Below are 12,068 nucleotides of genomic sequence, written 5' to 3'. Positions count from 1 at the left end.
CGACTATCAAAACTAAATATCATCCATACTAATAAATAATATAACATAATAATAACAGATTATTATCACAATTTAAACACAACATGTACAAAATTAATGCGAGCATTAATGAAGATAAAAGAACCAACTCAAAATATATCAAATATTCTTTTTGAATGATTTCTTATAAAAAGTACATTATAGACAAACACAATATATTTATTTATTTATTTATTTGTTTCACTAATAAAATTAAAAATTGTTGTCACGTGTACATTGAACTTAATATTTTTAAAATATAAGTAAACGATAAATTATGATTCATCGAATTGAGTAACTCGAGAAAAATTAACTCCATTGAACTCGACTTGATGGAATACTCACTCCTAATTTTGTCCTCACCTAAATTCTCCTTCGTTTTAAGTCAAATTTTTTTTACTAAATTTGAATCGTATGCTCCTCTACCAGAATAGAATATATATGTAACTTGAATTCTTATTTTTAACAATAAATTTTATCTTTTTATAATTTAGTCTCTCAACTTTGTTTTTTATTCAATTTGATTTCTTTTCTTATAAGTTTTTATAAATGTTTTATTCTCATCAATTATTTGCACTCCAATAAGTGTTTTATCCTAAAAACCCCTTCTTTAATTAAATAAATTTTATAACTTTAGATGTTATTTGATTTATTAAATAACATTGTAACATAAAAAATAATATATATATATATATATATATGTGTGTGTGTGTGCGCGCTCGCGCGCATGAGTGTGTATATCTTACATAATTAGAAAAATATGATAAATTAGAATCAATTCGTACAGTAATTTTATAAATATCATAATTAAATAATAACGTGTGATTCATCAACTCAACTAATGCAAATCAAATAGTTTTATAAATATTTAAAACTAAAAATAATGTATTTTATTTTTTAAAACTAAATTATATGTATTTAAATATTTAAAAAAACTATAAATATTATAATTAAACATAATTCTAAAAATTTATAATTGGTATTAATTATTACCCCGTTAGAGGTTTGATGAAAATACCTAAGAAAGAAATCGAAAATGGTACAAAGTACAACATGCATAAAATGGTCCATGCGCCGAGTAGTTGATTCTCATCAACATTAGTGAAACTTATAGCAGAATAAGGGAATTTAAATATAGTTTAAGCAAAGCACACTCAAGTCATTCAATTATCTTTAAATAATTAATTTTCTTAATGTCTTTTCTAAATTATAAAATAATCACTACATTTTTAAATGATTATAAAATAATAATTAAATTAGAATATTATAAAATGGTCTAGAGAACTTTTACGGTGTATCATAACAAGGCAGCAATTTGATAAAATTGATGAGCAATTTATAATTTTAAAAGTTTAGCGACTAGAATGATAATTTTCTGCTGAATTTTGATATGGTTGGGGAGTGGTAAAGTGACAAGCAATGATTGTGATTAATAATATTGGTTAAAATGATAAATAACTTGATATTACTTAAGTATGTTTTGAATCGAGTCTCTATATATATAAAAAAAAATCTTTGTTGAAAGACTCACCAATTAAAATTAAATAGGTTACTCGAATCTATCTGAATTAGACAAAGCAAATCCTTATGAATCGGAAGTTAAGAAGAAAACTATGATTGTGGGGGTTGCCAGCTCAAACATTTGGGGCATAAGCCTTAAGGGGAAGGCCAAAATAGAAGATGGGAGTCCTAATTATGTGGACCAACCACGTGAACGCCACTATATACCCCCACATGCTTTCTTTTCTTGAATCATTCTAATTAGGTATGTACCACATATTATATCAATAATAATGAAAGATAGATCAAGGGTGTTGACACAGTCACACATCTTAAAAATTTTAAATTTTAATATAATTTAAATATTTTTTAAAAAAAAAATTAATTTTATATATATAATTTTTATAATATCTATAATTTATCAAAAATTTACACCACTGATCTAAAACCTTATATTCTTTCTCAAATAATAATATCAACCTAACTCAACTCCATCAACATAACCCACTTTAATATCATATGTAATTTAATAATACTACTTAATCTACAACCAAATTTTAAAAATGCATTGTTTTTTTTGGATAAGTAAAATTTTTATTCATCCAAAGAATGCAGACTAGCTGCAACAACCATAACCCATCAACCCATTACATCAAACCCCAATCTATACACAACTGTCTATTTACTACATCTAGCCTATTCATGTGGCATCCATACATTTTAATACTTACAGCTTCTTTAATTCTACTTACAATGGTATCGATCGAGCGAGTCTTACCTCTAAATAGCCCGTGGTTACGCTCCTCCCAGATGAAATAAATGAACCCAGACCAGGCCAGCTTAAGGATATGAACCAATAGAGACTTCCCTTTAAGGTTCAGCAGCAACCAGCATACAAGGTCATTCCAGCATAAAGGCCCCAGATTAAGTGCACAAGCATGCAAGATGGCATGCCAAACTCCCACAGCATAGGCACAATCAGAAAAAATGTGATCACGAGACTCAAAACCAGATCTGCACAAACCACAACCACTATCAACAGCTATACCAAACCTTGCAAGCCTGTCTTTGGTTGACAATCTGTCTAACATTGCCATCCAAGATATCATTGAAAATTTTGGAATATGGCCAGGAAACCATACAAGCCGATGACAACTAACCTTCTCACCTCTACAGCGAATATTATCCTAAATCCACCGAGCATTAACTTGAGACCAGCTACTAATAGAACATAACAGACTGTTAGCTTCACTCCTCAGCTTAAACATTTTAGCTAAGATCCAGCTAAAGTGAGCCATGTAATCAGCATGCCAAAAATCCACTGATCTAAAGCAATAAGAGTTCACCCAAGCAATCCAAATGGAACCTTCCCCCGCCAAAATCTTCTTAATCAGCAGTAAGCAACATGCTTTGCTCCAATCTGTCAAGCTCCTTAAACCCAAGCCTCCCTCAGATTTTAATAAGCATATATGTTTCCAGCTCACCCGAGCCCCTCTAGCTGAGGAATCACTCCCTTTCCAAAAGAACCTCATGCTCAATTTCTCAACATCCCTTATGACTCCCTTAGGCAAGATAAGATGTCTACTCCAATAGCTAAAAATACTAAATATAACATATTTAATGAGCTGCAATCTACCCCCAAAGCTCAGCCTCTTATTGGCCCATTTACTCAATTTTTCCTTAATTTTAGTTACCAAAGCAGTACAATCTTTACTAGTAAGCTTCCTGGTAACCAAGGGTACACCAAGGTACCTAACAGGGAGATTACCAACTCTAAAGCCTGTTCCAGCCTTGATTTGCCCAAGGACAAGGTCAGATACACCACAAACATAAAGCTCAGTTTTCATAGCATTGAGTCTAAGGCCAGAAAGCTTGTAGAAAGTCTCTAATGTGCTAAGAACACCCATCACAGAATCAAAAGATCCATGGCAAAAAATTAGCAAGTCATCAGCAAAGCAAAGGTGTGTGAGGGAGATCCTCTTGCACTTAGGGTGGTATTTAAAGACACCTCTTTTGGCAGCAACATCCAGTATAGAGGAGAAGACATTCATAACCAGTACAAAAAGATAAGGGGATAGAGGATCCCCTTGTCTAACTCCTCTAGCACCCTTAAAGAATCCCACTAAACTACCATTTAAAGAGACAGAAAACTGAGGAGTAGTGACACAAGCTTTTATTCAACCATAAAACTTCCCAGGTAAGCCCATAGCCTCAAGCACGGTCATTAGGAACTCCCAATTTACAGAATAAAATGCTTTCTGTAAGTCAATCTTTATGGCACATCTAGGGGAGAGACTTTTCCTAGAATAGCCTTTAAGTATCTCCTGGGCTAGCAAGGTATTGTCAACAATATTCCTACCTTTAACAAAAGCATATTGACTAGGGGAAATCATACTAGGAAAGATAAGAGCTAACCTAGTAGTGATAATCCTAGTAATTGTTTTGTATACCACAGAGCAACAAGAAATTGGCCTAAAATCCTTTGCCATGCAAGCATTCAAAGACTTAGGGACTAAGATAATAGAGGTAGCATTGAAAGCTGGCAGCAGAGATGAAGAGTGGAAGAAATACCTTACTGCAGCTAAAAAATCATTTCCAACCACATCCCAAGCTGCTTTAAAGAACCAAGAGGAGAAACCATTAGGGCCAGGGCTCTTGCCATTACCGTGCCTAAACAAAGCCTCTTTTATTTCCTTGTCATCCACCTCCTTGATGAGCATATCACCAGCACCTTCTGGCAGAGAGTAGTTCAATAAGTCCTTGAGCCACTCCACAGGAAAATTTTCTACCATTGGATCAGTAGTCCCAATAAGGTTAGTGAAGAAGTTCACTAACTCATTCGCTATATCATCAAATGAATCTAGATACTGACCACTTCCAGACAATAAAACCTTGATAGTATTCCTCTTCTTGTTAGACTCAACCCTTTGATGGAAAAATTTAGTGTTAAGATCCCCCTCTCTTAACCAGTGCACCTTTGCAATTTGCCTATAAAATTCAGACTCAGCAATCTCCAAATCAACCAGCTCAGCATGAATATTTCTCTCTTCCTCAATACTTCTTTGATCAGTGCAGCTGAGATTAAGCAGTTGAATCCTCTCCAGTTCTGCTCTTTTATTAAGCACCTTGCTGGAAATGTCAGAGAAATGCTCCTTATTTAGCTCCTTCAATCTAGGCTTAAGTCTTTTCAATTTAGAAAACAGCCTTTGCATAGGATTGCCCGCGCACTGCTCCAACCAAGAAAGCTTAACAACTCCCATAAAACCAACATTTGAAGTCCAGCAGTTAAAAAACTTGAAAGGCTTAGGCCTCCTAGCCAAAGCATCATTCTGTGTCCAGATCATACCAAGGCAATGATCTGAAGCACCCTGTGCCTTGAATTCAGCAAAAGAATCGGGATGAGCAGTTAGCCATTCAGGATTAACCAAAATCCTGTCAAGCTTGCGAGCAAGAAAACCCTCATCTTGCCTATTAGACCAGGTGAAAGTGGGACCAAGGAAAGGATGGTCCAACAGGTCTAAATCTCCTAAACAGTCTTGAAAATCTTCCATATCAGAGGAGTTGTGCACACCCAAGGACTCAAAATCAGAGCTCTCATCTACACTAAGAACAACATTAAAATCCCCTCCAACCACCCAGGGGGAAGAACCAACCAAGCTTTCCAAACTCCTCAAATGATCCCATAAACCTCTCCTGCCAATCCCACTATTACTGCCATAAACAGCAGTTATTAGTGTCCTACAGCCATTGATATTGCCAGCAATGGAGAGAGACTGATCACTAGCACTCAAAATAGAGAAGGACCATTGTTTCCTCCATAGAATCCAAATTATGCCCCCCTCCGCAAAATCAGAATTACCTGCCAAATACCAATCATCAGAGTAAGCTGAGTAAAACTTCATAGAATTAATTCTTCTAATACGGGTTTCCAAGAGACAAACGACATCAACTCCCAAATCCACTAGCCTTTTAAACACCTTATGTTGCTTAAGAGGGTTATTAATCCCTCTTATATTCCAAAAACTCACTATCATCAGTTTGCAGCAGGACCTACACCACTTCCAGTCCCCACATTACCACTAATTTTTGCTTTATCCACAAGATCCCTCTTTTTAGACTTAATTTGGTTAAGCAAAGCAGCAACTCCTAAGGAGGCCACCCGAGCCTTCCTCGGACCATCAAGCACACCTCCCTCAGCTAGCGATTCAAATTTACTAGAAGAACCAGTATTACCTTTCTTCCTCCCTCTAGCCTTCTTATTTGAAGCCATAGAATCTTTTAAGGTAGGGAAATCCCCCACAGAACATGTATCCTCCTGTAATACCTTAAGAGCCACTTCCTCAACTAAGGAGGAGCTAAGAGTGTGATCAAGGCCAACAGAACCAGCCACCACTCATTCTCCCTCATATGCAATCTTTGGATCCTCCTTGCACACTACAGAAGCAGACTCTACCTTATTAGAATCATCCACCCCAATACTGCCATCAACAACTACAAGGTGAGAAATAGTAGGCAACTCTTGTAAGGCTGAAACATTGGTTTCCACAGCATTACCAACCAACAACTCATGGTTTGAAACGCCAGCACCAAGAGCAGAGCTAACATTACTTGAGGAGCCCAAAGGCAAATCGGAAAGCACAGGAGAGAAACTCTGAATAACAATTGAATCCATCTTTCCCTTATCACAGAGCTCGGAAGAGCTGATGCCCTTTTCCCTCCAAACTTTAACCTCGTGCTTCACCTTCTGAGACACAACACACCTATTTGCCAAGTGCCCAAAAGTTCTACAACAGGAGCAAGATTTTGGTAACCACGAAACAAAGACCTTTATAGTAGCCAATGATCCATTCTTAAGGGCAACATTTACCTCTTCAGGAATCTCGGACCCCGCATTGATCTCCACACACACCTTCGCATATTCCAGTCTCTCCCTAGAAGCAGTAATGGAATCCATATACAGTGGATTCCCTAAAGCACTGGAAATGTAACTGAGACCTTTCCTAGAGTATAATTCCAACAGGACGTTATAAAGATGGAACCAAACAGGCATAACATAGAGATCAAAATCAAGTTTCTGCATATAAGGTTCCCATTTCCTTAGCACCAGAGGTTTATTCTGGACATGCCAAGGTCCATTCTCAAGCACCCACTCCCTAACAGAAGCGTTCATGAATGAGAAAACATAAAGATTCGAACCAGCTAAGCTTACCTTTACTGGCGAAGATTTCCCCCAAAGCGAGTTAATAATCCGCTGCATCGATTCAAAATTTGGAGCAGCACCAATAAATTGGCCAACAATCGCAGAGTTCCATTCGGCAATACCCTCCTAAAAATGCATTGTTGATGACTTAAATATCATATGTAATTTAATAATACTACTTGATCTACAACCAAATTTTAAAAATGCATTCAACTCTAAATAATACAGTTGGATGTCTCTATCATCAAGCAAGTTCTCAAGTAAATCAATGTTTTCTCTAAAATACTTTTTAGGATTTGTTTGATTTTGAAAAATATTCTTTTAAAAAAAGTTATCGATTATTTTTTATAAAATAGACATTGAAAATTGTAAAAATATTTTACTTAAATCACAACTTGATGATTATTATCACAAGTGCTCCCTTTTTTTTAGTCAAGCCGATAAATATTTAGGATGTTAAAATAATGAACGGATATTTATCAAGTGGTAAGTAGTTTGATATCATTTAAATGAGGTCTCAATTTTGAGTCTTTGTGTATGCATACTCCCCACCAAAAATAAATGTATGACCTAGGTCAGTCCAAATTTATCGAGACGAAACTTTGAAGGAAAAAAATAATGAACGGAGATCTCTGCATTATCAAAGACAGTGCAGCATCCACTGCGGGATGTGTTTTCATTATACAATTAGTTGCAACTTCCCCCTCTTAAATATTCTTATAAAATATTTTTTGAATTAACACATAATATAGATTAATATTTTTTAAAAGATAAATTTCAATTAAAAAAAGCATAGAAATGCTGTCAACAAGTTAGTGTTTCTTGCAATTTCTTTTACAAAGATACAAAAATATATATAGGAAGGATTAATCTCGAATAGCAAATTAATATAGGGACGAGCACTAAAATTAGACCAAGAGATCTTTAATTTAGATGGTACAGGAATCCCCGCCCTAACATGAAGGCATTAAAGGATATATTAGCACACCGTTTTTGTACATTTCAAGTTATTACATTGACTATTAAAAAAGGTATTATATGGAATAAATTGCTTTTAATTTTGTAAATGCAATGAAGTTAATAGTCAACTATCGCTTAAACATAAAACTATTACTATAAGTAATGCTTTATTTTTAAATGTAAGTTAGCAATTTTTAATAGATATTTTATTAAGTTAAAATGAACAACACATGTGATTTAGATTCAAATCTCAATGATAAATATAGGGTAAGTATCTGTTCAAAGATAATTCTCAACCCTTCGACAGTAAACACTCACATCTCTAGTATCTATGATGCTCAAACTCGAGTCCTCGACGAATAACAACAATTCATTTACCACGAAAACTACTTAATTCATGCCTATCTTTTGTTTAGAAAAATTCATACACATCGTGTATATAATCTTCTTAGAAAGAAGTCTAAAAGATATACCCCAATTTATTATGGAGATCAATCATAAGTTAAAATGAAACAACTAAATTATTTTAAATTACAATGTAACTAACTCTAAACAATGGAGTATTTTAATAGATAAGCCAAGTATATCTAACTTTTTTGGCAGTTGAGATCTCAAAGAAAATTAGGTTTCAATTTTCTTTTAATGTCTCACCAATTAATTGTGTGTATGTTTATATTTTCTTTTAATGTCGCACTAAAAAATATTTATTTGATAATTAAATCCGTAGTCAATAAGAGATATATATTAATTTTTTTGGCTATATATATAATTATTATTAATTTTCTCTAGGAATCTTTGGTAAACGTGATTTACGATGTTAGAAGTTTCCTATATCTTGAGGAATAACAAAAGATGGGTGGATTCCTTTGTTTTATATATGATGCGTTGGGAAGTTTCCTATATCTTGAGGAATAACAAAAGATGGGTGGATTCCTTTGTTTTATATATGACTTCCCTTTAAAGAAATTTAATTTTCATATTCTACCCAACCAAGTGATCTCGGTGCTAAAAAAGTTATTGTTATTTCTTGAAATCTTGAGTTCAAACAACAAATATATTAAGGGTGTGAGCGTTTAATATCAAATAATTAAGAATTATTTTTAAATAGATACGACCTTATACTTATCACATATTAATAAAAAAAACAATTCATACTCTACCTATGGTTAGGTTAGCCAATTGCTTTGCCCGATGATATTTATTTTTACCATATATGTACGTGTTTCATCCCTTCTAAAGTATTCAAAAGTTTAGGTAAGGTGATTAGTTACGTTTAGAATCAGAGCATACTTAAGATTCGATTAGAGTCTACATAGGAATTTATAGATTGTTCATCATAAGAGTGATGGTAGTAAGATTCAAACTTGACCTTACAAGCTTAAATTTTAAATCTAAACTACTCGTACTAACACTTGTTGAGTTGATGTAGAAATTATACGCTCAAATAGATTTTAGTATATCACGATTATTATATATATATAATTGGAGCAACAAAATATACACACTTCCATATGTGTGTGTTTGTTTTATTTTCAATCATTTTACAAGTATATGTTAAAAGGTTATATTTAAATATATATATATACACACATAATATAAATGCTGTGTACTAAACGCTCAGCTCCACTTGTGTTTTATGTTTAAACTTTTGCCGCTTTGTTTTTCAGGCTGATGTTATGTTACATACCTTGATTTTTAAATCTTTGACAGTAAACTTGCGAACTCCGAAACATCAATTCAACGGTTTAGAATGAAGGGAGAGTAATTGATGCAGAGGCAATAGTAATCCTCCATCTGTCTTATGTCAGTTTTATTATTTAGTTTATTAAAAAGATATTCTTTACTTTGATTTTGACCGCAACACCATTTCCCCTCCCTTCTATATAATCCCTTTCCACCCTCCATCTCTCTCCTCGTCCTCTCTTTTACCTTCACAATATCATCTGCTCCAGTCCAAACTTTTCTGCAGTAATGGCTGAGCAGATGCCTCCAAAGCGCCAAAGAGAAGAAACCCAGAGCTCAAACGAAGAACTATTTGAGGAGACCAAACGCCACAAATCATACCATCATGTACTATCTTTGTTCGAAACAGAAGAGGAGGAGCCAAGCCATGACGTTTCTTCTCTCATCACCTCTTTACAGCAACAGCTCTCTTCGGAAGACGCCCCTTTCCCTCCATACCAACCGCCCTCAAAAGCCGATGACCAAGAGAACCCTGCCGCCATGACTAACAGCGACTGCATGCTCAGCATAGAAGGCCACAAGACGGCGACTTCTTCCCTGAAACGAGACGAGGGTTACCGGTACGATGATAAAGAGCAAGTCATTAGGCGTTTGCTCGAAGCTTCTGATGATGAGCTAGGGATTCCGAACAAACAAAGCGTTCTCAGCGTTGAGTTCGATGAAGGTTTCCATAATGGAGGAAATGGTTTTGCATTGTGGGATGGACTATGGGAGCTTGAAGACGAGGCTGCTAATTACCATACTTTGTTACAGTCTCAACTGTTCATGTAGTATTACGGCCAGACAAAATCACTAAGATGAAAGTTATGGTAGGATCAACAATTAGAGAAACGGGAAAAGCTGGGGAGTGTGTGGGCAAATTTGAAAAAATGAAGGCTTTTAAGTTTTTGGGTTAATTCATTTTGGAGCCCTCTCTCTTTGAAAATATCACGAACTCCCCCATGATCCTTTATTATTTTCATAGATGGCCCAACTTATGTAACTAATATTAACCTTTAAATTTCAAATAAAAAAAAATATTTAAGAATAAAATTACACGTGTCTCGAAACCAATTATAATCCGTCCATCAATTTTAATAATCGCCTACTCGTAGAAGGTTGATAAGGATTCTTTTGTCTTTGGGTAGTAAGGTTTTTGTTCGTTAATGGTCCACCATATGTTACTCGCCAGCCAAGGTCATTGGTGAACGGTTCTGAGATCCTACAACAATCCTCTCTCCTCTTTGACTGGAGTCTGTCACTTTTTTCCACGAAAAAGTTTAATAAAAAAAATCGAAAACAGTCCAAAAACTAATTATTTATTGGCCCGTGTGCAGTATGATTAAAAAAATCCATTGCATTATTGGGAAATAGATGTAAAAAACCCCATTGCATTATTGGAAATAATTGTAAAAGGAGAAGAAAAAGAAAAGGAAATGGGCCAGAGCTACAGCAATTACGTGGATCATAAACAAAGAAAGAAGGGCAGCACAAGTTGGCATCTGCCACACAAAACACGCATCAAAATGTCCCATTCTCCACTTCGGTCTTTTTAGAAGTTTCTTGCGAATTAAGTAACTATAAATGAATTATTATTATTCTTTAAAACCTCTAGGATAAATATTAAAAATATTAAAGATGTGAGCGTTAGATATCAAATGGTTATGAGTTATCATTAAACATATATTACCTTATACTTGTCCTAGATTACTTCCGTTTCTCTTTTAAAAAAAATATTACTCTTTTCAAGTTTTATATATATTCAACGACGGGATCGTAAACTATTTTGTGATATAGATTAAATTATAAGCTTTTACTATTGATGAAATATAATTTAATTACTAATTTTATAGGTTCTATAAGAATTAAATCATAATAGTTTATTAAAATTATTTGATACATGTTTAGAATTATGATTGTTTATAAAGAAAATACTAATTGATTAGACTTTAATTTATATAGAATTGTAGATTAACAATGAATTAGCAGTAAAAGAAAGAAGAAGAAGTGGTTGGTTGAGTAGTCGAAATCAGGTAGCCAGAAAGGAGGAGAGTAGGCGTGGTGGTAAACAGGCTGGATTTTGCTTGTTTTTGTCCATCTCCCTTTTTGCTTGTCTAGAACCTCTCTCACACTGTTGTTAGGTTCGTGGCTCTACCTTGTCATCCGTTTCCGAATATCCTAAACCAATTCCCCCACCAAATTGTTGTTGCTTGAAATTTATTAAATGCATTAGAATTTTTATTAGAAATTGCAATCAAGCTTTCAACAAATTTATCATGCCGAATATATATATATATATATATATGGTGCCGAGAGACTCAGAGTGGTCGGCCAATAAAAGGAATGCCGTCAATATGCAGCATCCAGTTTGGACTAACAAGGTTGGACCAAGCTCTGCTCCATGGCATACAAACCTGATCCATAGTTTCTATTTGGACTATTAATGACATTGATTGCACCCCTTGCCAGCCCAAGATCCCAATTTCGTATGAAAGATATACGAAGCATTTGATGTTTTTATGAAGACGCGTGAAAGATCCCACATATTTTTCATGGAGTTTAGGAAGATAAAGAAGACAAATACAAGAGCTGATGAAGGAAGTTGGTGTGTCTTTAGTGGATCTTTCCAATGACACTAGATGACCCGCATGACTTTTAACGTTGTAAC

The 12,068-nt window shown here is 34.5% G+C and overlaps 2 protein-coding genes across 2 annotated transcripts; one reads left to right on the top strand and one right to left on the bottom strand.

Annotated features, from left to right (window-relative positions):
- Positions 1 to 5,911: 5,911 nt before the first annotated feature.
- LOC120203336 lies at positions 5,912 to 6,775 on the bottom strand. Its single transcript, XM_039203650.1, has one exon. It carries the CDS (start codon positions 6,773 to 6,775, stop codon positions 5,912 to 5,914), a length of 864 nt encoding a protein of 287 aa, XP_039059581.1.
- Positions 6,776 to 9,649: 2,874 nt separating this feature from the next.
- Positions 9,650 to 10,192, top strand: LOC120203334. Its single transcript, XM_039203649.1, has one exon. The coding sequence runs from the start codon at positions 9,650 to 9,652 to the stop codon at positions 10,190 to 10,192; it is 543 nt and encodes a 180-aa protein (XP_039059580.1).
- Positions 10,193 to 12,068: the final 1,876 nt, after the last annotated feature.

The sequence above is a fragment of the Hibiscus syriacus genome, unplaced genomic scaffold, assembly GCF_006381635.1.
Source record: "Hibiscus syriacus cultivar Baekdansim isolate YM2019G1 unplaced genomic scaffold, ASM638163v2 tig00009840_pilon, whole genome shotgun sequence".
Taxonomy (NCBI): Eukaryota; Viridiplantae; Streptophyta; class Magnoliopsida; order Malvales; family Malvaceae; genus Hibiscus; species Hibiscus syriacus.
Note: the sequence above shows the minus strand (reverse complement) of the source record. Positions and strands in the feature narration are given on the sequence as shown.